Source organism: Globicephala melas, chromosome 11, assembly GCF_963455315.2.
Source record: "Globicephala melas chromosome 11, mGloMel1.2, whole genome shotgun sequence".
Taxonomy (NCBI): domain Eukaryota; kingdom Metazoa; phylum Chordata; class Mammalia; order Artiodactyla; family Delphinidae; genus Globicephala; species Globicephala melas.
The window spans coordinates 47,516,259-47,544,233 of record NC_083324.2 but is presented as its reverse complement, the minus strand read 5'-3'; the positions used below and the strand labels follow the sequence as shown (position 1 = coordinate 47,544,233).

General features: G+C 39.6%; 1 protein-coding gene and 1 pseudogene across 1 annotated transcript in view; both read left to right on the top strand.

Moving 5' to 3' along the window:
* Positions 1-27,975, top strand: part of OXSR1 (oxidative stress responsive kinase 1) — a 100,498-nt gene that overhangs the window by 23,604 nt on the left and 48,919 nt on the right. The window contains exons 3-4 of the mRNA XM_030830170.3: positions 13-121; positions 17,049-17,190. Of these exons, the coding sequence (XP_030686030.2) occupies positions 13-121; positions 17,049-17,190 (251 nt within the window). The remainder of the gene's footprint in view (positions 1-12; positions 122-17,048; positions 17,191-27,975) is intronic.
* On the top strand, positions 10,047-10,974 carry LOC132598130 (transformer-2 protein homolog alpha pseudogene; annotated as a pseudogene).

Here is a 27,975-nt window from a genome sequence, read left to right as displayed (position 1 = left end):
TCTTCTTTGTAGAAAGAAATTCAAGCCATGAGTCAGTGCCATCATCCTAATATTGTATCTTACTACACGTCTTTTGTGGTAAAAGATGAGCTGTGGCTAGTCATGAAGCTACTAAGTGGAGGTGAGTAGAGTACAACTTCCATGGTTTGGAAAATTTATACAAATGTTTTTCTTGTTTTGGTTTTCATGGACATTTACATTTGAGGAGATACTGAGAATAAAGTATCTAATGATAATAATGCACAAGGTGGGACAAGTTTCACATGTTGCATTTGTTTGTCATGCCTCTTCAGTTACTCTTAATCTAGGATCGTTCCCTCCTACTTCCTCTCTTCCATGAGGCAGACTTACTGAAGGGTCTGGTCTGAAGGGTCTATCTTGTCCCACATTCTGAATTTTTTTTTTAACATCTTTATTGGAGTATAATTGCTTTATATTGTTGTATTAGTTGCTGCTGTATAACAAAGTGAAGCAGCTATATGTGTACATATATCCCCATATCCCCTCCCTCTTGCGTCTCCCTCCCACACTCCTTATCCCACCCCTCTAGGTGGTCACAAAGCACCGAGCTGATCTCCTTGTGCTTTGTGGCTGCTTCTCACTAGCTAGCTATTTTACATTTGGTAGTGTATTTATGTCAATGCCACTCTCTCAGTTCGTCCCAGCTTACCTTTCCCCCTTCTCGTGTCCTTAAGTCCACTCTCTGTGTCCTTGTCTTTATTCCTGTCCTGGCCTTAGGTTCTTCAGAACGAGTTGTTTTTTCTTAGATTCCATATATATGTGTTAGCATACGATATTTGTTTTTCTCTTTCTGACTGACTTCACTCTGTGTGACAGATTCTAGGTCCATCCACCTCACTACAGATAACTCAATTTCGTCTCTTTTTATGGCTGGGTAATATGCCATTGTATATATGTGCCACATCTTCTTTATCCATTCATCTGTCGATGGACACTTAGGTTACTTCCATGTCCTGGCTAGTGTAAATAGAGCTGCAATGAACATTGTGGTATATGACTCTTTGAGTTATGGTTTTCTCAGGGTATATGCCCAGTAGTGGTATTGCTGGGTCATATGGTAGTTCTGTTTTTAGTTTTTTAAGGAACCTCCATACTGTTCTCCATAGTGGCTGTATCAATTTACATTGCCACCAACAGTGTAGGAGGGTTCCCTTTTCTCCACACCCTCTCCAGCATTTGTTGTTTGCATATTTTTTGATGATGGCCATTCTGACCGGTGTGAGATGATACCTCATTGTAGTTTTGATTTGCATTTCTCTAATGATTAGTGATGTTGAGCATCCTTTCATGTGTTTATTGGCTATCTGTATATCTTCTTTGGAGAAATGTCTATTTAGGTCTTCTGCCCAATTTTGGATTGACTTGTTTGTTTTCTTGATATTGAGCTGCATGAGCTGCTTGTATATTTTGGAGATTAATCCTTTGTAAGTTACTTCGTTTGCAAATATTTTCTCCCATTCTGAGGGTTGTCTTTTTGTCTTGTTGATGGTTTCCTTTGCTGTGCAAAAGCTTTTGAGTTTCATTAGGTCCCATTTGTTTATTTTTGTTTTATTTCCATTTCTCTAGGAGATGGGTCAAAAAGGATCTTGCTGTGATTTATGTCATAGAGTGTTCTGACTATGTTTTCCTCTAAGAGTTTTATAGTGTCTGACCTTACATTTAGGTCTTTAATCCATTTTGAGTTTATTTTTGTGTATGGTGTTAAGGAGCATTATAATTTCATTCTTTTACTTGAAACCGTCCAGTTTTCCCAGCACCACTTATTGAAGAGGCTCTCTTTTCTCCATTGTATATTCTTGCCTCCTTTATCAAAGATAAGGTGACCATATGTGCGTGGGTTTATCTCTGGGCTTTCTATCCTGTCCCATTGATCCATATTGCGGTTTTTGTGCCAGTACCATACTGCCTTGATTACTGTAGCTTTGTAGTATAGTCTGAAGACTGGAAGCCTGATTCCTCCAGCTCTGTTTTTCTTTCTCAAGATTGCTTTAGCTATTTGGGGTCTTTTTTGTTTCCATACAAATTGTGAAATTTTTTTGTTCTAGTTCTGTGAAAAATGCCAGTGGTAGTTTCATAGGGATTGTGTTGAACCTGTAGATTGCTTTGGGTAGTATAGTCATTTTCACAATGTTGATTCTTCCAATCCAAGAACATGGTGTATCTCTCCATCTGTTTGTATCATCTTTAACTTCTTTCATCAGTGTCTTACAGTTTTCTGCATACAGGTCTTTTGTGTCCTTAGGTAGGTTTATTCCTAGGTATTTTATTCTTTTTGTTGCAGTGATAAATGGGAGTGTTTCCTTAATTTCCCTTGCAGATTTTTCATCATTAGTGTATAGGAATGCAAGATATTTCTGTGCATTAATTTTGTATCCTGCTACTTTGCTAAATTCATTGATTAGCTCTAGTAGTTTTCTGGTAGCAGCTTTAGGATTCTCTATGTACAGTATCATGTCATCTGCAAACAGTGACAGTTTTACTTCTTCTTTTCCAATTTGGGTTCCTTTTATTTCTTTTTCTTCTTTGAGTGCTGTGGCTAAAACTTCCAAAACTATGTTGAATAATAGTGGTGAGAGTGGGCAACCTTGTCTTGTTCCTGATCTTAGTGGAAATGGTTTCAGTTTTTCACCATTGAGAACAATGTTCACTGTAGGTTTGTCATATATGGCCTTTATTATGTTGAGGTAAGTTCCCTCTGTGCCTACTTTCTGGAGGGTTTTTATCATAAATGTGTGTTGAGTTTTGTCAAAAGTTTTTTTCTGCATCTATTGAGATTATCATATGGTTTTTATCCTTCAGTTTGTTAATATGGTGTATCACATTGATTGATTTGCATATATTGAAGAATCCTTGCATTCCTGGGATAAACCCCGCTTGATCATGGTGTATGATCCTTTTACTGTGCTGTTGGATTCTGTTTGCTAGTATTTTGTTGAGGATTTTTGCAACTATGTTCATCAGTGATATTGGCCTATAGTTTTCTTTTTTTGTGACATCTTTATCTGGTTTTGGTGTCAGGGTGATGGTAGAATGAGTTTGGGAGTGTTCCTCCCTCTGCTATATTTTGGAAGAGTTTGAGAAGGATAAGTGTTAGCTCTTCTCTAAATGTTTGATAGAATTCACCTGTGAAGCCATCTGGTCCTGGGCTTTTGTTTGTTGGAAGATTTTTAATCACAGTTTCAATTTCAGTGCTTATGATTGGTCTGTTTATATTTTCTATTTCTTCCTGGTTCAGTCTCGGAAGGTTGTGCTTTTCTAAGAATTTGTCCATTTCTTCCAGATTGTCCATTTTATTGGCATGTATTTGCTGATAGTAATCTCTCATGATCCTTTGTATTGCTGCAGTGTCAGTTGTTACTTCTCCTTTTTCATTTCTAATTCTGTTGATTTGAGTCTTCTCCCTTTTTTTCTTGATGAGTCTGGCTAATGGTTTATCAATTTTTTTTTATCTTATTAAAGAACCAGCTTTTAGTTTTATTGATCTTTGCTATCGTTTCTTTCATTTCTTTTTCATTTATTTCTGATCTGATCTTCATGATTTCTTTCCTTCTGCTAACTTTGGGGTTTTTTTGTTCTTTCTCTAGTTGCTTTAGATGTAAGGTTAGGTTGTTCATATGAGATTTTTCTTGTTTCTTGAGGTAGGATTGTATTGCTATAAACTTCTCTCTTAGAACTGCTTTTGCTACATCCCATAGGTTTTGGGTTGTCATGTTTTCATTGTCATTTTTTTTTAGGTATGTTTTGATTTCTTCATTGATCTCTTGGTTATTTAGTAGCATATTTTTTAGCCTCATGTGTTTGTATTTTTTACAGTTTTTTTCCTGTAATTGATATCTAGTCTCATAGCATTGTGGTCGGAGAAGATACTTGATATGATTTCAGTTTTCTTAAATTTACCAAGGCTTGATTTGTGACCCAAGATATGATCTATCCTGGAGAATGTTCTGTGCGCACTTGAGAAGAAAGTGTAATCTGCTGTTTTTGGATGGAATGTCCTATAAATATCAATTAAATCCATCTTGTTTAATGTGTCATTTAAATCTTGTGTTTCCTTATTTATTTTCATTTTGGTTGATCTGTCCATTGGTGAAAGTGTGGTGTTGAAGTCCCCTACTATTATTGTTTTACTGTGGATTTCCCCTTTTATGGCTGTTATCATTTGTCTTAAGTATTGAGGTGCTCCTATGTTGGGTGCATAAATATTTACAGTTGCTATATCTTCTTGGATTGATCCCTTGATCATTATGTAGTGTCCTTCTTTGTCTCTTGTAATAGTCTTTATTTTAAAGTCTATTTTGTCTGATATGAGAATTGCTACTCTAGCTTTCTTTTGATTTCCATTTGCATGGAATATGTTTTTCTATCAACACACTTTCAGTCTGTATGTGTCCCTAGGTCTGAAGTGGGTCTCTCGTAGACAGCATATATACGGGTCTTGTTTCTGTATCCATTCAGCCAGTCTGTGTGTTTTGGTTGGAGCATTTAATCCATTTACATTTAAGGTAATTATCGATATGTATGTTCCTATTACCATTTTCTTAATTGTTTTGGGTTTGTTACAGTAGGTCTTTTCCTTCTCTTGTGTTTCCTGCCTAGAGAAGTTCCTTTAGCATTTGTTGTAAAGCAGGTTTGGTGGTGCTGAATTCTGTTAGCTTTTGCTTGTCTGTAAAGGTTTTAATTTCTCCTTTGAATGAATGGGATCCTTGCTGGATAGAGTAATCTTGGTTGTAGGTTTTTCCCTTTCATCACTTTAAATATATCCTGCCACTCCCTTCTGGCTTGCAGACTTTCTGCTGAAAGATCAGCTGTTAACCTTATGAGGATTCCCTTGTATGTTATTTGTTGCTTTTCCCTTGCTGCTTCAATATTTTTTCTTTGTATTTAATTTTTGATATTTTGATTAATATGTGTCTCGGTGGGTTTCTCCTTGGATTTATCCTGTATGGGTTTTCTGCACTTCCAGGACTTGATCAACTATTTCCTTTCCCATATTGGGAAGTTTTCAGCTATAATCTCTTCAAATATTTTCTCAGTCCCTTTCTTTTTCCCTTCTTCTTCTAGGACCCCTATAATTTGAATGTTGGTGCGTTTAATGTTGTCCCAGAGATCTCTGTGACTTTCCTCAATTCTCTTCATTCTTTTTTCTTTATTCTGCTCTGTGGTAGTTATTTCCACTATTTTATCTTCCAGGTCACTTATCTGCCTCAGTTATTGTGCTGTTGATTCCTTCTAGAGAATTTTTAAATTTCATTTATTGTGTTGTTCATCATTGTTTATTTGCGCTTTAGTTCTTCTAGGTCCTTATTAAATGTTTCTTGTATTTTCTCCATTCTATTTCCAAGATTTTAGATCATCTTTACTATCATTACTTTGAATTCTTTTTCAGGTAGACTGCCTATTTCCTCTTCATTTGTTTAGTCTGGTGGGTTTTTACCTTGCTCCTTCATCTGCTGTGTATTTCTCTGTCTTCTCATTTTGCTTAACTTAACTGTGTTTGGGGTCTCCTTTTTGCAGCCTACAGGTTTGTAGTTCCCGTTGTTTTTGGTGTCTGCCCCCAGCGGGGATGGTTGGTTCAGTGGGTTGTGTAGGCTTCCTGGTGGAGGGGACTGGTGCCTGTGTTCTGGTGGAGGAGGCTGGATCTTGTCTTTCTGGTGGGCAGGTCCACGTTTGGTGGTGTGTTTTGGGGTGTCTGTGACCTTATTATGATTTTAGGCAGCCTCTGCTAATGGGTGGGGTTGTGTTCCTGTCTTCCTAGTTGTTTGGCATGGGGTGTCCAGCACTGGAGCTTGCTGGTCGTTGAGTGGAGCTGGGTCTTAGCATTGAGATGGAGATCTCTGGGAGAGCTCTTGCCGATTGATATTATGTGGGTGGGAGGTCTCTGGTCAACCAATGTCCTGAACTCGGCTCTCCCACCTCAGAGGCTCAGGCCTGACAGCCAGCCGGACCACCAAGACCCTGTCAGCCACACGGCTTTTGGAAGTCTGAGGTCCTCTGCCAGCGTTCAGTAGGTGTTCTGTAGGAGTTGTTCCACACATAGATGTAATTTTGATGTATTTGTGGGGAGGAAGGTTATCTCCACGTCTTACTCCTCCGCTATCTTGAAGGTTTCTCTCTTCACACTGTTTAGTTTTGAAGTGTTCCATACTCACAGATCAATCAAGGAAAAGCTTGAGGGCAGATTTAGGGAAATCTTCCATTACTCCTGTTGCTAGAGGATCTACATTTCATGTTTTTTCCTTTGTGCTTAGTCTAGTTTCACTTGCTCATAGAGTACTGTGTGCAGTGGCCTTCTTCCTGGCAATTCAGACAAGAGTTCCTAGCATGAAATGTATCAGGCTGCACCTGATACTTGAGCTTGGCGGGCTGTGTGCAGAAGCTCTGCACATGACACCTTGGCTCAGTGGGGCCATGCGCAGAGATGTTGTGCCTGGCCCTGTGAGCTGGAGCCTTAAGCAGCACTAGCAGCACGCAGCTACTCCACATTCTGGATTTAACTGGTTATTTCTTCCTGGTGATGTTTAACCTGATTTATATTCCTCTGTTCCTACAAATTAAAACAAGACCCTAAGTGTTGTTTGGACAGAATATTTTGTAGGTGATGCTGTGTACTTCATATTGCATCACATCAGGAAGTAGTATTTGCTATCTGGTTGTATCTTTAATGGTGATATTAATTTTGACTGCTTAAGATTATGACAGCCAGGCCTCTCCATGGAAAAGTAAGCTTTATTTCCCTTTGCAGCAAGCAAGTAATCTGTGGGACGATACTTTGGCACTGTGAGTATCCAGTTCCCCAGTCTTTTGTCTAATGATTTTTAGCATCCATTAACAATCCTTGCTTGTCTCAATTAGTTTTGTCAGGGGTTGCAGAATGGTAATTTTTCCTATTGCGCCTTTTTTTTTTTTTTTTTTTTTTTTTACATTTATAAACTGGCATTCTTCTCTGTAAAGGAACTTTCCCTTATTAACTGGGGCTTTTTGGTTAACCTATACTGTAGTTCCTACTGAAAAGGCAAGATAAATGTGTTTTTTTAAGGACCAATTTTCAGAGTAAAAAGTTAGTTTAATAATCACTGCCAGTGATTTTTTTTTTTCCTTTTTCCCATTGAGTAATGCTTTCATTTTTTGGAGTATCACTATATAGACTCAAGGATTTTTATATATTCTGTGTCTTTCTCAGCTATAGTCTATTCTTTTGATGCTCAGGTTATCCAAAATTTTGTCAGTGGGAGTCCCTTCAAGCTTTCTGTTGTGTCCTTTTGACATGAATCCATCAATCTTTGATAACTTCCTTGATTTTTAGTTCAGGATAAAGGTTCACATTTATATTGCTTTTCTTAGAATCAGTGAATATTCTAAGGAGCCCTGATCCTTTTTATGGGGAGTGGTATTTAGAAAGTATAACTTGGATTCTTGGGATGCTCATTGCTGCTACTTTGTCATTGTTTCTAGTTGAAAGAGCTTGGAAATATATTGTAGCATATTAAAAATAAGTCATAATTTGACAGTTCAAGTTTAATATTACAGACGTTTAAAACTTTAAAATTATATTTGAATCTCTACTCTTACACAGAAAATCTTGTTTCCCCCATATTAACATAATTAATTACATACTTTATCCTGCACTATTATATTTACAATTATTTCTGCTTTAGTCCTTAGAATAAAGTGTAAGTTTTGCTGATTGCAAACAGTGGACCCTTGGTATGTATAGATTGAAGATTTTGTTATGGTTACTGAAATACCCATGCCATGTAGTAAATTAGACATTTTCTTATGGCATGGATTTGAATGATGTGGCAAGATGGAGAGGACAAGTGAGTGATGGAGCTGCCTGACTTTCCCATCACTGTGCAACTTGTTTGCATATATATTTTATGTGGAAGCATGATCTTCCATTTTGGATTGTAGGGTTACACAAAAGAGAATCCATGTTTATTTGCCATGTCAACACCATTACTCATTGAGCACCTTACTTACCCAGAGAGGCTTTAAAGGAAAGTCGTAGGCTTTAGAATTAAATTCCAGGTTTTCTACTTAGCAGTTGTGTCACTGGGCAAACTTTTTCAACTCTTTGAACCTATTTTCTTGTCTGTTAAATGGGGATGCCTTTCTGCATTTCAGGGTATTGGGGAGGAGTAAATGAGATGACTATGCAAAGCATCCCTCACTATGCTGACATGTAATAGGTGCACAAGAAATTTTAATCATTAATAATAATAATCCCTTGTTATTTGATGCTTTTCAGTGTAGCCAGAATCACCTTTTTGTTTCAATCCCATTAGTGACACACTGGAGAAACTGGATTACTTTGTTAAAGGCCCTGTTCATATGATGATTGGAAGCCTTGCTAACACCAACCACCTTTCAAGATGGTGGTCAAGCATGGTTCTTTCAGTATGGACAGATATGGGAATATTAGGTAATATTGTATCTTTCGTTTTTGATCACCTACAGCATAATTTTCTTTATATGTAATTTACAAAAATGTATAATACAAAGTTTTTAATGTTTTGCTAAAAGGTCCTCTGATGAACAGGAATAAGTTGTCTGCTTAATTCTGTTATCCATAGCTGTATGCCAGCCCACCCTTTCTGCTACTCCTAAGCAGAATGCCTTAAAAAAAATTTTTTTTTTTAAAGAATCCCCGTTCCTCTCTCAGTGAGTATATGTCCTGATCACAGAAAGGGCAGGATATGTAGCGGAGTGGGATGTCTTTTCAGTGTACTTCTCTGTTCCTCCTGGTCTTAAGTTTCCTGGGATGGTGCCCAATTTTTCTAGCATAGCACTCAGCAGATTTCCTGGTTGATAATTTTCAAATATATTCCAGGCATTAATTCTTTTTATAATTACTTATAATTTTATGAGTCAACTTAATCTTATATCTAAATGTTTACTTTTAAAATATTAAAAATTTTACATCTTTTTTAAGAAAATGTAATCTTTGGTAGTTATAAAGTAAATACATATTCAAACTGAAGAGATACATTAAGTAATATTTAGAAAACAAAAGATAGAACTAAGCACAACTTAAAAAAATTTTTTTTAAGTAGGAGGAAACTGTCATGATAGCTCAATTAAAAAGCCTTTCATCAAATGCTTATTGATTACCAATACACTGGTGAATCAAACCATCAGTTCCTTGCTATTATGGGGCTTATAGCTAATAAGTAAAAGTTATAATTAAGTAATTATAAGGGTGTAGAGTGCCATGAAGAAGTATCAGGTATCATGGGAATAAGTACCAGGAGAACCTAACTTTATTGAGGGAGAATGGCTGTGGCAAGATAGACAGAGACTGCCTTTAGGAGGTGACGTTCTTCAGGAGACCTGAAGAATAGGTAATAATTAGCCAGGTGAAATGGGAGGTGGAGGTGGTATCGGGAAGAATGGGAGAAGGAATCCAGAGATAGAGGGAACACTGTACTGAGAGTGACTGGAGGCAGGATAGAGCAGTGTGATGTGTCCTGGGAACTGATGGGGGATCATAGCTGGAGCAGAGAGAGTGAGAGGAGGGGACCATTGAGAAGCAGGGGCTCCGTTTGAATAATTTAAAAATGTAAATAGCCAGAGTTAATAGAAGTATGTTTAGGCTACATTCTTCTATATTCGCTTCCTCAGCCAAAATATTTAAATCAAAAGCATATTTTTGATGTAGCAACATTGTACTGATATAGAATTTAATAAGCTCATTAAATGTAAAATGAATTGCAACTGGCAGTCTTAAGCCCATCGACCAAATGGACAACATGGTCAAAATAAGTTTAAGTGTGTCAATATTATAATTATTTTGTAATGCTCCCTTATGACTATAATATTCTTATCTTTTGTTAATTAAATAATTAGAACTCTGATTTTGAGTGTTGGAATTTATTAGTATAGAAAGTTAATCTTTAGAAATTAGAATCACTTTCTATCTAAATAGCTGTTTCTACCATTTATTAGCACCAAATTGCAATATAAGATTTTTAGAAATCAAAGTAATTAAGAAAGCTTCTGAAGATTTTGCTGGAGCCTGCGACCGAGTGGGAGTGGAGTGGAGCGGCTGTTGTTGCCGACTCTTTCCTCCTCCCCACGCTCCAGCCACCTGGTTGATTAGGCCATCGGCCCTCAAGCTGAGACTTGTCTCTTATTTAGTTCTGGGGAGTGCCTGGCCGACATGAGTGATGTAGAGGAGAACAACTTCGAGGGCAGAGAGTCTCACTCTCAGTCAAAATGTCCAGCGGGAACTCCTGCTCATGTAAAATTGGAGAGCAGGTCAGGATCTCGTAGTCCATCAAGAGTTTCCAAACACTTTGAATCCCATTCTCAATCAAGATCAAAATCCAGGTCGAGGTCAAGGAGGCATTCTCATAGACGTTACACTTGATCCAGATCCCATTCTCACTCTCATAGGAGACGACCTCGAAGTAGGTCCTATACACCAGAATACCAGCGTCGAAGGAGCCAAAGTCATTCTCCAGTGTTTAACCGGAGAAGACATACAGGCAGCAGGGCAAATCCAGATCCCAACACTTGTCTAGGAGTGTTTGGCCTCAGTTTGTACACAACAGAGAGAGATCTTCTCGATATGGACCATTGAGTGGTGTCAATGTGGTTTATGACCAGCGAACTAGACGATCACGAGGGTTTGCTTTTGTTTATTTCGAGAGAATAGATGACTCAAAGGAGGCTATGGAAAGGGCAAATGGAATGGAACTGGACAGTAGAAGAATTCGTGTAGATTATTCTATGACCAAGAGAGCTCACACACCTACACCAGACATATACATGGGCAGACCAACTCATAGTGGTGGAGGTGGAGGAGGTGGCAGACGTCGAGATCCTAACCGTGATAGAGGATATGATCGTGGGTACGGCAGATATGAAGACTGTGATTACGAGTACAGAAGAAGATCACCTTCTCCGTACTATAGTCAATACAGATCACGATCAAGATCTCGTTCCTATTGATAAACAGAGTAGTTGCAGTTGAGGACATCTTTTTCTCTTTCTCTTTTTTTGTTTAATTCTGGATTTCCCCAAGCTTCTGATCCTTCCTACTCCTTAAAAAGAACCCTTAAAAAAATCTTTGGTTTATTTAGCTTCTACACTTTGTCAATTGTATTGCTGTTTTCTACCCCTTTTATTATATTCTTAAAGATGTAATTGTTGTCATTTTGGGTAGTTGAACATCTTGAGTAAAAAAGGAAACCCCAGTGTTATGCTTTTGTAAATGATTTTTTGTTTGTTTTTTGCTTTTACAGAAAATTAACTGCTGCCTAATCAAATGAGGAAAGAAATGGTCTTTTTAAAGCTTCTTTTGTGTTAGATATTGTATTAGCTGCATTTACTACAGACTCCTTTTTAAACTTTCTTTTGGGGAAGTTAGTAACATATAAAGTAGTTCAGTCATGTCAGGTTTGTCTGGGGTGGCATGGAGCAATCAAATAGTTGAGTGTAGAAAGTTTGAAGCTATAGAAGAAAACACTTGGTCATTTCTTTTGAAGAATGGAATTTTTGAACCCTAAAAATTATGTCGTTTTTTAGAGATAAAAACCTTGTGGACTCCTACAAAACATGTTGTATTTAAAATACATTTGTTAAAACTTCAAAATGTTAAGTGTGATTTTTGTGTTGAAATTATTGACGTTTAATCAGTGCAGGACAAGCCTTATTATTTAGAGCAGTTGTATGCTTTGCTGTTAGAAATTTTGGTATTGGGAAAATGGTTTAAGCAGGCTATTGTATAGAGTCCTTAGAAATAGTGAGGGGAAAGGTAGTCTCCTTTCAAATAAAAGTTAATTTCTTTGGGGAAAAAAAAATAAGAAAGCTTCTAAAAGGAAAAGATGAAGGGACTTCCCTGGTGCCGCAGTGGTTAAGAACCCACCTGCCAATGCAGGGGACACAGGTTCAAGCCCTGGTCCGGGAAGATCCCACATCCTGCGGAGCAACTAAGCCCGTGTGCCACAGCTATGGAGCCTATGCTCTAGAACCTGCGAGCCCCAAGTACTGAGCCTGCGCGCCACAACTACTGAAGCCGGTGTGCCTACAGCCCATGTTCTGCAACAAGAGAAGCCACCGCAATGGGAAGCCCGCGCACCACAATGAAGAGTAGCCCCCACTCGCCACAACTAGAGAAAGCCCACGTGCAGCAATGAAGACCCAACGCAGCCAAAAATAAATAAATAAATAAATTTATATGAAAAACGTCGTTCCTAACAAATATTTAAAAAAAGGAAGGGGGGCTTCCCTGGTGGCGCAGTGGTTAAAAATCTGCCTGCCAACGCAGGGGACAGTGGTTCGAGCCCTGGTTGGGAAAGATCCCACATGCCTTGGAGCAGCTAAGCCTGTGCACCACAACTACTGAAGTCTGCGCTCCTATAGCCCGTGCTCTGCAACAAGAGAAGCTGCTGCAATGAGAAGCCCGCGCACTGCAACGAAGAGTAGACTCTGCTCGCCACAACTAGAGAAAGCCCATGCGCAGCAACGAAGACCCGGTGCAGCCAAAAATAAATAAATAAAATAAATTTATGAAAAGAAAAAGTTAAGTCTTAAAAAAAAAAGATGAAGTACCTGTAGGACTGAAAGGGACGAACTATAGAAATGCAGAAATCTAATTTAATTCACTGTGTTAGGGAATTATTTTGTGGTTTAAGGATGCTTTGTCATCTTCTAAGAGATAAAAGGCATGGGACTTCCTTGACCCTGGGCAGGACCCAGGTAAAAAATACTTGTTATTAAGAATGACCAGGGCTTCCCTGGTGGCGCAGTGGTTGAGAGTCCGCCTGCCGATGCAGGGGACACGGGTTCGTGCCCCGGTCCTGGAAGATCCCACATGCCGCGGAGCGGCTGGGCCCGTGAGCCATGGCTGCTGAGCCTGCGCGTCTGGAGCCTGTGCTCCACAACGGGAGAGGCCACAACAGTGAGAGAGGCCCGCGTACCGCAAAAAAAAAAAAAAAAAAAAAGTGACCAGCTTTGGATGGTCAAGCAATAATGGAGGGTGTTTCTGTTAATCTGAAATGGAATACTCAGACTAAGCAAATTGTGGTCCCTTTGAAAACTTATATGGCTTGGGAAGACACAAGCAACACCCAGTGGCTAAAGATTGGTTAAAACTTCTTGGTAAAAATACCTAACTAAAATGAGTGAGTTAATTTTGGACTCAAGAGTGTTTTTTCATAAAAATAAACTGTGCAAATGAACATGTTGACTGAGTAATTTGATTGAGCTACAATTATCAGATTTAACAAGGGTCATTAACCAGCAGCTGCTTCACCACTTTTTCAGTTTTTTTTTTAATATTTAGTAATGATTTTCTTGGACAGTTAAAGTTTTGCATTGCTTTTTTTTTTTGCGGTACGTGGGCCTCTCACTGCTGCGGCCCCTCCCGTTGCTGAGCACAGGCTCCGGACGCGCAGGCTCAGTGGCCATGGCTCACGGGCCCAGCCGCGGGGCATGTGGGATCTTCCCGGACCCGGGCACAAACCCGTGTCCCCTGCATCGGCAGGCAGACTCTAACCACTGCGCCACCGTGGAAGCCCTCCATTGCTTTTTAAATGTTCTGTGCCATAGACTATGAAGGGAGACATGAAATGGTTTGGGGGAATAGATAATCTACCTACATTGTAATTTTTGCTTTGTTATGAAATTTGTACCAAACCCCTCTTGTTTTCCATTATTTAATTTACTTGCTTTTACTCTAAGAAATTCTTGGGTTTCAGTGGACAGTGTTCATCAAGTAGCCTAGGTTGTTAAAATGCAACTTCTTGGGCCCTACGTCAGATCTCTTGAATGACAGTCTATAAGGTCTGGGAATCTGCATTTTTAACTAGTTTGCCAAGTAATTTCATGCATTAAAGTTCAAGAACAGATTATCCCTGTAGACTATTTCTTCCAGATTGTGCCTAAGGACATAATATTGTATATGCTGATATAGCCTTCCCTCATTATTCCTTCTTTTCATTAGATATTAATTTGAATCATCCAGTGATAAATCTGCAGTTTTCTTTTGCTTAGAATATTTTACTTTCATCTTTCTCTGAGTTGATATAAAGAATTCTATGTATTTTTGATGTTTGAGGAGGGAGGATTATAGGCACCATCATCATGTTAGATGCTGCAAGATGCTGAGGAAATCATATGGAAAAGAAGTGGGGACCTTCCAGGACCAGTATTTGTCAGTTAAGGAGGAAGGTCTTAGTGGCATGATCATCCCTCCACCTATAAAAATCATATTGTTGGGAGGGAGACTAAAACTGAAAAGACAAGTTATCCCAGGGAAGAGGGGGCTTCTTATCCAGCCTTGTTTGGTATATCTGTTCTGGACATTGTCTGGGGGTGTGCACTGCTTTAATTTCCGTGTTGATCATTGGATGATATGAAATCAATTAAAATTTTCTAAGACTTTGAAAAGGAGTTCCTGCTTCAAACTCTTAAAAAATACAGATCTAATAACTTTGGTGTGCCCTAGGGTCTTTGTTACTCCATTTCTTTGATCTTCCAGATTAGAAGTTCCCTGAAAGTCAGCAGTCACATGTTTCTTGACATATTCTGTGGCACCTAGTTCTAGATCGCATATATGACTAAATTGTTGAATGAATAAATTGTGTTTTTAATTCCTAGTAGGGGTTTCTCCCTTTGCGTTCCTTATTTTAGATATTCTTTATATTACAAACATTTAACTCAGCTGGGATTTATACATATGTCTTCTTACTGAGCAGTTCTTATATGGCCTGGATTTCTCAGAAGAATGAAATACATGCCTGTTGGTATAGTCACTTTGCTTTTGGGGAGTTGATGTGTGATTGGTTAAACTAAACAGAACAAAACTTCTTCCTTAGGCCCCCTCTTTGTGAATCAGTCTTGTGAATCCCAGCAATAAAGAGGGGAAAGTGTTAGAAGCCTCCCTGGTTCTTTGTCTACAGAGAGTAAACTGCCTGTCTCCTGCTGGAGGTGGGGTGTGGTCGTGGCCTGGCTTCCAGGATAGGGAGGAGGGATCTGGGAATCTTATTCTGCCTTATATGAACTTTCAACCAGTTTTCCTGTGTTCAGCCCTTTCCTTCAGTCCCCCCTTACTTTCCCTTATGTGGTCTTTGGTGTTTGTATTCTGAGCCTTTCTGGAGCTCTAGGGTAGGGAATCTACTTTTTCCTAATTGATATACCTCCTGTGCAGGCACTGAAGTTACAGATTTTTCCACTCTGCATAATCAGTTACTTTTTTCTGCTTTCTCTCTTCTAGAAAATTAGTGCTATATCTCTTCTGTTACCTCCTTTCTTGCTTTCTTTTTTATTCTGGGTTTATGCCCTTGTTCTCAAGCTTATCAAGTTAGTGGATTTCAAATGGGAGCTAAAGTAAACATGTGTTCAATTCTCTAATGTTTTCGAGGATTCCATCTAGACCACTTCTTTCCATCTATTTGGAAGTATATTTTTTTCTTTTTAAGTGTGTGCAATAAAAAGCATCCACCAGGACATGTTTTCAACAGAAGCATTTGCCAAGAAATGGGCATTCAGTCTTTTCAGTGCAGTTTATGTTATGTTTCAGATTTCTTGGCACAGTTTTTAATACTGGCGATTGTTTTGCTTTGGTTCTGTGATCTTTGTGGGCCATTGTACTGCCAGAAATCTTACCGATCTCTAGCAAACTTTTTTTTTTTTTTTTTTTTTTTTTTTTTTTAGCAAACTTTTTTTTAATAATCATCAGTTATGGTAGACAGCATTCTGTGACTTTAATTACTATATGGGTGTCTTTTCCCTCCCTCTCTCTGATTTTTAGGAGGAGCATTATTTCCCATCCTGGGAAGAATGGGATTGATAATACATCTGGGCTGTTATTTTAAAAGAACTGCCATTTTTATTCTTTTCATATTTTTCTTTGCCTTACCTGTTTTATTTCTATTACTTATTAACCTGAAACATAATTTTAACCCTTAAATTAGTTTGCATACACATGCGATATTTACTTTACAAGTTTTCTTCTGTAATTTGACCTGCGTTTCTACTGTGTTTTATATCTTTATTTATACAATGTTGCATACTCTAATCTGATGTTAGAGGCCTAGATTCGTTTGTTATATCTTATACTAAAGTGTTATTGATGGGTATGGTTTACCTAGGGATTCTTCAGAGGTGATTAAAAATCATCTATTACCAGCCAGGAGATGGAAGCAACCTAAGTGTCCATCATCGGATGAATGGATAAAGAAGATGTGGCACATATATACAATGGAATATTACTCAGCCATAAAAAGAAACGAATTTGAGTTATTTGTAGTGAGGTGGATGGACCTAGAGTCTGTCATACAGAGTGAAGTAAGTCAGAAAGAGAAAGACAAATACCATATGCTAACACATATATATGGAATCTAAGGGGAAAAAAATGTCATGAAGAACCTAGGGGTACGACGGGAATAAAGACACAGACCTACTAGAGAATGGACTTGACGATATGGGGAGGGGGAAGGGTAAGCTGTGACAAAGTGAGAGAGTGGCATGGACATATATCCACTACCAAACGTAAAATAGATAGCTAGTGGGAAGCAGCCACATAGCACAGGGAGATCAGCTCGGTGCTTTGTGACCACCTAGAGGGGTGGGATAGGGAGGGTGGGAGGGAGGGAGATGCAAGAGGGAAGAGATATGGGAACATATGTATATGTATAACTGATTCACTTTGTTTTAAAGCAGAAACTAACACACCATTGTAAAGCAATTATACTCCAATAAAGATGTTAAAAAAATAAAATGAAAAAATATATATACAGAAAAGGGAAAAAAATCCTCTATTACCTTTTTCAGATTCTCATTAGAAGTCTAAAAAAGATGCTGGTGTAACACTATTAGCAGGCTGCTTTCTGTTTTAGAGTGGAATCGAGAATAAATTATTACTTTAAACTTCTGTATATCCTTATATTTACTATTTTTTCCTTTCTTTCCTACACAGCTAAGTTTATGAAAAGGTTTACATATGTTTTGATTTAAAAATGGCTCTGAATTATATTGAATGAGTTAAAAAAATCATGGAAAACTGTGTTTTCTCTTTTCAGGTTCTGTTCTGGATATTATTAAGCACATTGTGGCAAAGGGGGAACATAAAAGTGGAGTCCTAGATGAAGCTACCATTGCTACAATACTCAGAGAAGTGCTGGAGGGGTTGGAATACTTGCATAAAAATGGACAGATTCACAGGTATGTAGAAGACAACAGTCTTCTCTTTTGGATAAGTGCAGTGATAGTTGTGCTGTATCATTTCATGGAGGCTATTCCCCATTCTTTTGCACAGTTAATCATAATCTCTGAGTGTTAGCAGGGTTCTTTGTATTACTAGTTCCAGTACATAGTGGTTACACAGCCAGTAAGCATTTAAAAGTAACAAGTACTTTAGTCAAATTGGAAACTCCAGAAACAGGAGAAATTTCTAATTTCCTGTGGGAGTCAATCATTGCAATCACTGATAACATTTTGGAATATTCTTTTCCAGTTTCTTTTATATGCTAACAGATATTTAAAACAAAACTGTATGTATAATTTTGTCTGTTTCTTTTTTGTTTCCTTTATATCTTGACTATTTTCTCAAATTATTAAAAGCTTTTATAAAATCACTTTTTAAAATTAAAAATTATTATTATTTTTTTTAAATAAAATGACATTTGAAAACCTGTGTAACATTTTATGGTTCAAGTATTTCTGGCTAATTATATCTATTCAGACCCTGCGTACAGATAACAATTGTTACCTGTAGAAATGGTGGTAGATTCTGTGTTTGTACAAATTTGTTTAGTCCCTGGATTTGGTTTTCCTTCATTTGAAGATATATTTATTTCCCCATCATTTCTGAAGGATAGTTTCCCTGGGTATAACAATTTGTAGTTGACAGTTCTTTTCTTTCAGCACCTGAAAGATGCTGTGGTACTTAATTGGGGCCTTCATGGTTTCAGATGAGAAATCTGTCATGTGAATTGGTGTTCTTAGGCAATATGTTGCTTTTCTCTGGCTACTTTCAAGGATGTTTCTTCGTGGGACTTCCCTGGAGGTCCAGTGGTTAAGACTCTGCACTCTCAATGCAGGGGACACAGGTTCAATCCCTGGTTGGGGAACTAAGATCCCATATGTCACATGGCATAGCCAAAAAAAAAAAAAGATTGTTTCTTTTTTTTTTTTTTAGAAAAACAATTTATTTATTTATTTATTTAGGCTGCACTGGGTCTTAGTTGCCGCGTGCAGAATGTTTTTAGTTATGGCATGCAGACCCTTAGTTGCGGTATGCGGGCTTCTTAGATGTGGCGTGCAAACTCCTAGTTGCAGCATGCATGTGGGATCTAGTTCCCAGACCAGGGATCGAACCCGGGCCCTCTGCATTGGGAGCTCAGGGTCTCAGCCACTGGACCACCAGATAAGTCCCAAAGTTTGGTTTGGACAAGTTTAATTATGATATGTCTTAGTGTGGGTTTCTTCACGTCTATCCTGTTTGGGGTTCCTAACCTTCTCGAATCTATAAGTTTTTGTCTTCACCAGTTTTGGGACGTTTTCAGCCATTATTTCTTTGAATACCTTTGCAAGCTATTTTCCCTCATCTTCTTCTGGGACTCTAATGATGGAAATGCTAGATCTTTTGTTATTGTACCATATTGTACCATAATCCCTGAGGTTCAGTTTTCAGCCTATTTTTACTCTGTTCAGATTGAGTAAATTTTCTTGATTTGTTTTCAGGTTTGCTGATTCTATCCTCTGTCCTCTCCATTCTACTCTGGAACCCATTCCTTGAGCTTTTTATTTCAGTTAGTGTAGGTTTTCAGTTATATAATTTTTATTTGGTTCTTTTTTATAGCTTTTTTTTTTTTGCTGATATTTTCTGTTTTTCATTTGTTTTGAGAATTCCAAATTGTATGTTAGAAGCATTTTCATGATGGCTGCTTTAAAATTCTTGTCAAATAATTCCAAAACCTGATTTATCTTTGTGTTGACATCATTTTTTTTTTTTTTTTTTTTTTTTTTTTTGCGGTACGCGGGCCTCTCACTGTTGTGGCCTCTCCCGTTGCGGAGCAACAGTCTCCGGACGTGCAGCCTCAGCGGCCATGGCTCACGGGTGCAGCCGCTCCGCGGCATGTGGAATCTTCCTGGATCGGGGCACGAACCCGTGTCCCCTGCATCGGCAGGTGGACTCGCAACCACTGCACCACCAGGGAAGCCCATGTTGACATCATTTAGTTGTCTTTTCTTTTTGAAGTTTTTCCTGGTTCTTGGTATGTTGAATGATTTTTTTTTAAATTTTATCATGGATGATTTGGATGTTATGTTAGGAGACTCTTGATCCTATTAAAATAATAATATAGTGATATAATATATTTTAGCAGGCAATTGCCCTGATTTTTTAGAGCCCTTGCAGTGTTGTTCTGGTTTGTTTTGTTCCTGTGGCACTGCTGGGGCTCTCTTCTCAATCCCTGCTGATGCCACCCATTGGAGTAGAGTGTCCTTCCCCAGGCCTGGTGCTGCTAGGTGGAAGGTGGGAGATAGTGGCTGTGCCTGTGGGTCTGTGAGCACTTCTTGGGCTCACCTTGTGGGCCAGGCCACCTGGCCGCAATTGGGCTCCCACTCATTCTGTGGTATTGTCTGTGGACATGAAAGGCACTTTTCTGGGCCACCTTTTGCTACTGAGTGGGGAGTTGGGAGACACTGGGTCTGGGTCATCCTTTGCCACTGTGTAGAGCAGCGGTCCCCAAACTTTTTAGCACTAGGGACTGGTTTCATGGAAGACAATTTTTCCACACACTGGGGTGGGGGTGGGGGAATGGTTTAGAACAGGCCACGGCCCAGTAACAGTCTGCGACCCTAGGGAATGGGGACCCCTGGTGTAGAGGACCAAGAGGTGCCAGACATGGGTCACTTTCTGCTGCTGGGTGGAAGAATGGGAGATACTGGCTGGGCCTATCGGTGGTGCTGGTGTAGGCAGCATGGGCCTACCTGCTGCACTAGATGTGGATTGGGCAATGGAGTTTCCTGTCTGGTCTTCATTGGCACCTCTGGTTCTGGCCTAGTCGGTCAGCCTTCCATTCCAGCTATGTAGTCGGGGATGGAGTCCCTGCTCGGTCTGAGCTGTGCTGCCCCTTTCCTGATCCTTTGGCCACAGAGAGCAGGCTTAGAACTTCTTCTTTTTTTTTTTTGGTCTATGCCTATTGACAGTTCTGGGTTGCAAGACTATAATACCCAGTCCAGGATATATGAGATTGAAAGGAAACTCAGGGAAGTGGTACAGTGCTATGTGAAAGTGGACTTGGATTAGTTGTAAATGTGTGGAGCAAACTCCAGGGCAACCACTAAAAAAGGGGAAAAAAAGAATACGCTAAGAGAGGAAAGAAAAATCGAATCATATGAAATGCCCAATTAAAACCAAAGAAAGCGGAAAAAGAATGGAAGAACACAACAAGATATAACATTTAAAATCACCTACTTTTAACGAACTACAAAAATAAGAACAGACGGAGCCCAGAGTTAGCAGAAGGAAGTTAAATAAAAACATTACAGTGGAAATATGTGAAATACAGACTAAAAATACAGTTGTAAAGATCAATGAAACCAGTTTTTAAGAACTGGTTTCTTAAAAAGATAAATAGACAGATTGTTAGCTAGACTCACCAAGAGAAAAAGAGAGAGGACTCAAATAAATTAAATTCTGAAATGAAAGAGGAGACATTTCAGCTGATACCACAGAAGTATAAGGGATCATAAGAGACTACTATGAACAATTATATGCCAACAAATTATACAACCTAGAAGAAATGGATAAATTCCTAGAAACATACAATCTACCAAGACTGAATCATGAAGAAATAGAAAATCTAAATGGACCAATTACTACTAAGGAGATCAATTCAATAATCAAAAACCTCCCAACAAAAATCCAGGACTGATGGCTTCACTGGTGAATTTTACTAAATATTTAAAGAGGAACTTATAATAATCCTTCTCAAACTCTTCCAAAAACTAGAAGAGGAGGAAACATTACAAACTCATTTTGCAAGGCCAGCATTACCCTGATACCAAAGCCAGACAAGGACACTACAAGAAAAGAAAATTACAGGCCAATATCCTTGATAAACATATATGCAGAGATCTTCAACAAAATGTTAGCAAACAAAATTCAACAGTATGTTAAGAGGATCATACAGCATGATTAAGTGGGATTTATTCCAGGGATGCAAGCGTGGTCCAACATCTGCAAATCAATCACTATGATACACAACTTTAACAAAATGAACCATAAAATCATGGTCATCTCAATAAATGCAGAAAAAGCTTTTTGACAAAATTCAACATCCTTTCATAATGAAAACTTTTGACAAACTGGGTATAGAGGGAATAACATAATAAAGGCCATTTATGATAAGTCCACAACAAACATCATACAAAAAAATGATACTGACCTCTATCTTATACCATACAGAGGAATCAACTCAAAATGGATTAAAGACATGAACTTAGGACCTGAAAGTATAAAAACTCCTAGAAGAGGGCTTCCCTGCTGGCTCAGTGGTTGAGAGTCCGCCTGCCGATGCAGGGGACATGGGTTCGTGCCTTGGTCCGGGAAGATCCCACATGCCGCGGAGTGGCTGGGCCCGTGAGCCATGGCCGCTGAGCCTGCGCGTCCGGAGCCTGTGCTCCGCAACGGGAGAGGCCACAACAGTGAGAGGCCTGCGTACCAAAAAAAAAAAAAAAGACTCCTAGAAGAAAACATATCCTTGAAATTGGTCTTGGCAATGATTTTTTGGATTTGACACCAATCGCAAAGGCAACAAAAGCAAAAACTTTAAAAATTAGACCACATCAAACTAAAAAGCTTCTGCACAGCAAAGGAAATCATCAAAAAAGTAAAAAGGCAACCTACTAAATAGGAGTAAATATTCGCAAACCACATGTCTGATAAGGGGATAACATCCCCAAAATAGGAGGAACTCATACAACTCAGAGGCAAAAAAATAAAAACAACCCAATTAAAAAAATGGGAAAAGGACCTGAATAGACATTTTTCCAAGGAACACATATAAGTAGCCAACAGATACATGTGAAAAAGGTGATCAACATCACTAACCATTGGGGACATGCAAATCAAAACGACAATGAAATATCATCTCACACCTGTTAGGATGTCTGTTATCAAAAAAACAAGATATCAGGCAATTCCCTGGTGGTCAAGTGGTTAGGACTCCATGCTTTCACTGCCAAGGGCCAGGGTTCAGTCTCTGGCCAGGGAACTAAAATCGCACAAGCCGTGTGGTGCAGCCAAAAAACAAAACAAAACAAAACAAAAAGACAAGATATCAGATGCTGGCAAGGATATGGAGAAAGGGAACCCTTGTGTACTGATGTTGGGAGTGTAAACTGGTACAGCCACTGTGGAAACAGTATGGAGGTTCCTCAAGAAATTAAAAATAGAATTACAGGGAGACTTCCCTGGCGGTCCAGTGGTTAAGACTCCGCACTTCCAATGCAGGGGGCACAGGTTTGATCCCTGGTCTGGCAGCTAGGATCCCACAAGCTGTGTGGCGCAGCCAAAAAAAAAGAATTACAATAAGATCCAGAAATCGCATTGCTGGGTATATGTCCAAAAGAAATGAAGTCATTATCTCAAAGAGATATCTGTACTCCCGTATTCAGCATTATTCACAATAGCCAAGATATGGAAACAACCTTAGTGTGTGTCATGGATGAATGGATAAAGAAATTGTGATACACACACACACACACACACACATACAATGGACTTTATTCATCCATGAAAAGGAGGAAGTCCTGTCATTTGTGACAACATGGATGAACTTGGAGGGCATGTTATGCTAAGTGAATTAAGCCAGACAGAGAAAGACAGATACTGCATGGTATCACTTAATATGTGGGATCTTAAAACACACACACACACACACACACACACACACACACACACACACACACACACAGTTAAATTCCTTGAAATAGTAGAAAAGTGGTTGCCAGGGGCTGAGTGGGTGAGGGAAACAGGGAGAGGTTGGTGACAGTACAAACTTTCAGTTATAAGATGAATAAGGTCTGAGAATTTCATGTATATCATGTTGACTATAGTGGATAACACTGTATCATATTATTGCAGTTTGCTAAGAGAGTAGGATTTAAATGTTCTCAAAAAAAAAGTAAATATGTGAGGTGATAAATGTGTTAATTAACTCTATGGAGTTAATCCTTTCCCAGTGTATATGTGTACCAAACCATCACATTGTACACTTTAAATATCTTACAGCTTTATTTATATCTTACAAATTTATTTATCTTACAATATATCTTACTTATTTATATCTTACAATTTTATACCTCAGTTAAAAAAAAATCACCTACTTAACCCTAATCCATCAGCAAACAGACAAGCAAAGGCCCAGAAAAGTAACAGATCAAAGATCAGACGACTACCAATTTGTAAAACTGAGGTTTTAAGGAGCAATCAGAATATGGAGGAAAAAAACAAGGTATTCCCTCCCCCTACACACAAACTTTTGATTAGATTACCCTGAGAGTAGAAGCATTTTAAAGAAAATCAACATATAGTAAGTGAAATCACTCATCTATAAAAGCATCTCATTCTAGGAAAAATGAATAATTCTTTCCAGTTGTTTAAGTTTTTCCACCTGCTTAAGTCTTACAAAGGAAACAAACTTTTTTTTAAAATTAATTAATTTTTATTTTTGGCTGTGTTGGGTCTTCCTTGCTGCGCACGGGCTTTCTCTAGTTGTGGTGAGTGGGGGCTACTCTTTGTTGCGGCACGTGGGCTTCTCATTGCAGTGGCTTCTTTTTATTTTTAAGTTAATTTATTTTATTTATTTTAGTTTTGGCTGCATTGGGTCTTCTTTGCTGTGCGCGGGCTTTTCTCTGGTTGCAGTGAGCTGGAGCTACTCTTTGTTGCGGTGCACGGGCTCTAGGCACGCAGGCTTCAGTAGTTCTGGCACAGGGGCTCAGTAGTTGTGGCTTGCAGGCTCTAGAGTGCAGTCTCAGTAGCTCAGTAGTTGTGGTGCATGGGCTTAGTTGCTCTGCGGCATGTGGGATCTTCCCAGACCAGGGCTCAAACCCGTGTCCCCTGCATTGGCAGGCGGATTCTTAACCGCTGTGCCACCAGGGAGTGGTAGCTTCTCTTGTTGTGGAGCATGGGCTCCAGATGTGCAGGCTTCAGTAGTTGTGGCACGCGGGCTCAGTAGTTGTGGCTCGCGGGCTCTAGAGCACAGGCTCAGTAGTTGTGAGGGCTCAAACCCGTGTCTCCTGCATTAGCAGGTGGATTCTTCACCACTGCGCCACCAGGGAAACCCCAAACTTTCTTTTTATGAGGATAAAAGAGAGTAATTGATTCTAAGGAATAACATGTAAACTAGAAATCTTGGAAACACTGAAAGTATATTCTTAAGACAATAGTATTTTTCATCTAAAATTGTACCTAATCAGTTGTTTTGTACCTAGTTAAAATAATGTGTTAACAAATGACTGAAAAGGGAACATGACCAAAGAGTAAACGTTTAGGAATTTATTTCCCACACTGTCAAGGGAAAAGGTGCCCTGAAAAACAGGATTCCTGTCCTCTGAATGGTGATAACCCTGTGTATACATACCTTGATACTAGCAATGAACATAATTCAGTTAATACCTCAATTCTGATTCCATGTTCATCAAGTAATCTTCTAGAAAGACATATGCTATAGACTGCTAATTGGCCCCTAATATGTCTCCCCTTGTTTTAGAATTAAAAGAAAAAAACATTTTTTACTGGGCACATGAACATCCAGAGGAAAGGCAGCATTTCATAGCCTCCCATGCAGGCCAGATTTGACTGTGTGATTTAGTTTCTAGCCACTGTGATGAAAACAATAGTGTTCCCTTAACAGGTTTTATCAGTCGCAGCACCACTGACTTTTGGGCTGGGCAATTCTTTGTTTCAGGGGCTATCCTGTGCGTTATAGAACGGATCTAGCAGCATATCCGGCTTCTACCTATTACACGCCAGTAGCACACACATACACACCGCCCCCAGTGCCCATTGAGACAACCTAAAATATCTCTAGACATTGCCAAATACGCTGAGAACCACTGCTCACAGAAAGTGGCATAACCTCTTTATGCCCTTTCCTTCCTTCCATTGAAATGTGGATGTGGTAGTAAGGCATCTTGGACTGTGCAGCAAGGACTTAGAGATGGTAGAGCAATAAAATATGAGGAACCTGAATCACCAACTCTGTGGAGTTACCATGCTGAACTGATGTCACTCATGCCCAGACTGTCGTGTGAGAGGAAAAAAAAATTATTTTACCACCATATAGATCATCAGTGATTGACAGACTCTGGCCCACAGGATGAATGCAGCCTGATGCCTGTTTTTTGTTTGTTTTTTTGTTTGGGTTTCTTTTTTAAAACACAGCCATGCACATTTTAGCACTACAGAGAAAAAGTAGTGGTGACAGATATCATCTGCCCCACAAACCCTATTTACTATCTGGCCCTTTAAGAAAATGTTGACCCCTGGTGTAGATAATAATGACAGCTAGCATTCACTGCAACTTGTGTGCTAAATACTTTTTTCTTTTTTTAAGTATTTATTATTTGGCTGCACTGGGCCTTAGTTGCGGCATGTGAACTCTTAGTTGCAGCATATGGAGTCTAGTTCCCTGACCAGAGATCGAACCCGGGCCCCCTGCATTGAGAGCATGGAGTCTTAGACACTGGACTGCCAGGGAAGTCCCTAAATACTTTTCTAAGTGTATTTTCTACCTTAACCTGATTTAATCTTCACAATTATTTTATGAGTTGGTACTATTTTTTTTTTAATTAATTAATTAATTTTTGGCTGCATTGGGTCTTCATTGCTACGCATGGGCTTTTTCTCTAGTTGCGGTGAGCAAGGCCTACTCTTTGCTGCCGTGCGCCTACTTCTTACTGTGGTGGCTCCTCTTTGTGTGGACCACAGGTTCTAGGCACGTGGGCTTCAGTAGTTGTGGCACACAGGCTCAGTAGTTGTGCCTCATGGGCTCTAGAGCACAGGCTCAGTAGCTGTGGCACACGGGCTTAGTTGCTCCGCGGCACGTGGGATCCTCCTGGACCAGAGCTCAAACCCATGTCCCCTGCATTGGCAGGTGGATTCTTAACCACTGCGCCACCAGGGAAGCCCCACTGTCTTTTTTAGAAAGCAATCAAATTGACTTACATCAAGTTCAGGCACAAATTCAATCTGTGCTCAATTGTGTATGACTGTAACATCTACTTTGTTAAATTTGTCAGCTCTCATTTAGCTAAATGAGTAAAAGGGACAAAAAAATATTGAAAGAAATAGTGACCTAAAACTTCCAAATTTGAGGAAAAACATTAATCTACAAATTTAAGAAGCTTAACGAACCACAGTTAAGATAAATAACAGGGCTTCCCTGGTGGCGCAGTGGTTGAGAGTCCGCCTGCCGATGCAGGGCACACGGGTTCGTGCCCAGGTCCGGGAAGATCCCACATGCCGCGGAGTGGCTGGGCCCGTGAACCATGGCCGCTGAGCCTGCGCGTCCGGAGCCTGTGCTCCGCAACGGGAGAGGCCACAACAGAGAGAGGCCCGTGTACCGCAAAAAAAAAAAAAAAAAAAAAGATAAATAACAAAGAGATCTATACCTAGACACATCATAGTCACACTATTGAAACCTAAACACAATATCTTGAAGGCAGCAAGAGAAAAACAACTTATCATGTAGGGGGAGTGCTGTAGACTGAATGTTTGTGTCCCCTCAGAATTCATATGTTGAAACCTAATCCTCAATGTGGTGGTATTTGTAGGTGGAGCCTTTGGGAGGTACATAGGTCATGAGGGTAGAGCCCACATGAATGGTATTAGTGTCCTTATAAAAGAGACCCCAGAGGGCTTCCCTGGTGGCGCAGTGGTTGAGAGTCCGCCTGCCGATGCAGGGGACGCGGGTTCGTGCCCCAGTCCGGGAGGATCCCACATGCCGCGGAGCGGCTTGGCCCGTGAACCATGGCTGCTGACCCTGTGCATCCGGAGCCTGTGCTCCGCAACGGGAGAGGCCACAACAGTGAGAGGCCCGCGTACCGCAAAAAAAAAAAAAAAAAGAGACCCCAGAGAACTCCCTTGCCCCTTCTGCCTTGTGAAGATACAGTGAAAAGGTGGTCACTCATGAACAGGGAAGCAGCTCCTCACCAGGCACCAAATCTGCCCCTGCTTTGATCTTGGACTTTCCAGCCTCCAGAACTGTGAGAAATAAATGTTGGTTGTTTAAGTTGCCCAGTCTGGTATTTTTGTTATAGCAGCCTGAACAGACTAAGACAGAGCATCAGTATGATTAGGAGGAGTTGACTTCACATCAGAACAGTGGAGGCCAGAAGTAGCTGAAGTTAGCCCTACAACACTAATGACCCCTTTGAACTATAGTCCTCTGCGATTGAAAGATATTTTATAGGTACATACAGGTTCAGGATTGTTATCTTCTTGGTAAATTATTCCCTTTTTTTTGTTGTTGTTATATAATGATGCTTTTTATTCCTAGTAATGCTTTTGTATTAAAGACAGTTAGGTCTTATTTTAATATGGCTTTACTGGCTTGCCTTTGGCAAGTATACGTTTCATTGTGGCTCAGTCTTCCCAGGGTCCTAGGTTTATGAGCGGTCTCAGTTCTCTTTCTCAACCTTAAGCTAGCCCAATGCCAGGTATTCTGTTTATGGGTGGATTTTAAAGCCTGAGCTCCCTAGCTATTTGGCAGAGTATCTCTGTTCTGTCTCCCAAGGCTTACTGCTCTGCTCTTAAGTGTCCTTTTCATTTCTGAAGATTTCCTTTTCTTTATTTCGTGTTCATTTATGTGGCAGTTTCCCCCCCTAATTAATCCAGCATTTCTTTGTGTTTGGAGAAGGGGAATGGTGTATCTTGGGGCCAAGGCCTGGGTAGTAAGTGATGAAAGTCTCTGCCATGTTGCTGGAATGGAAATT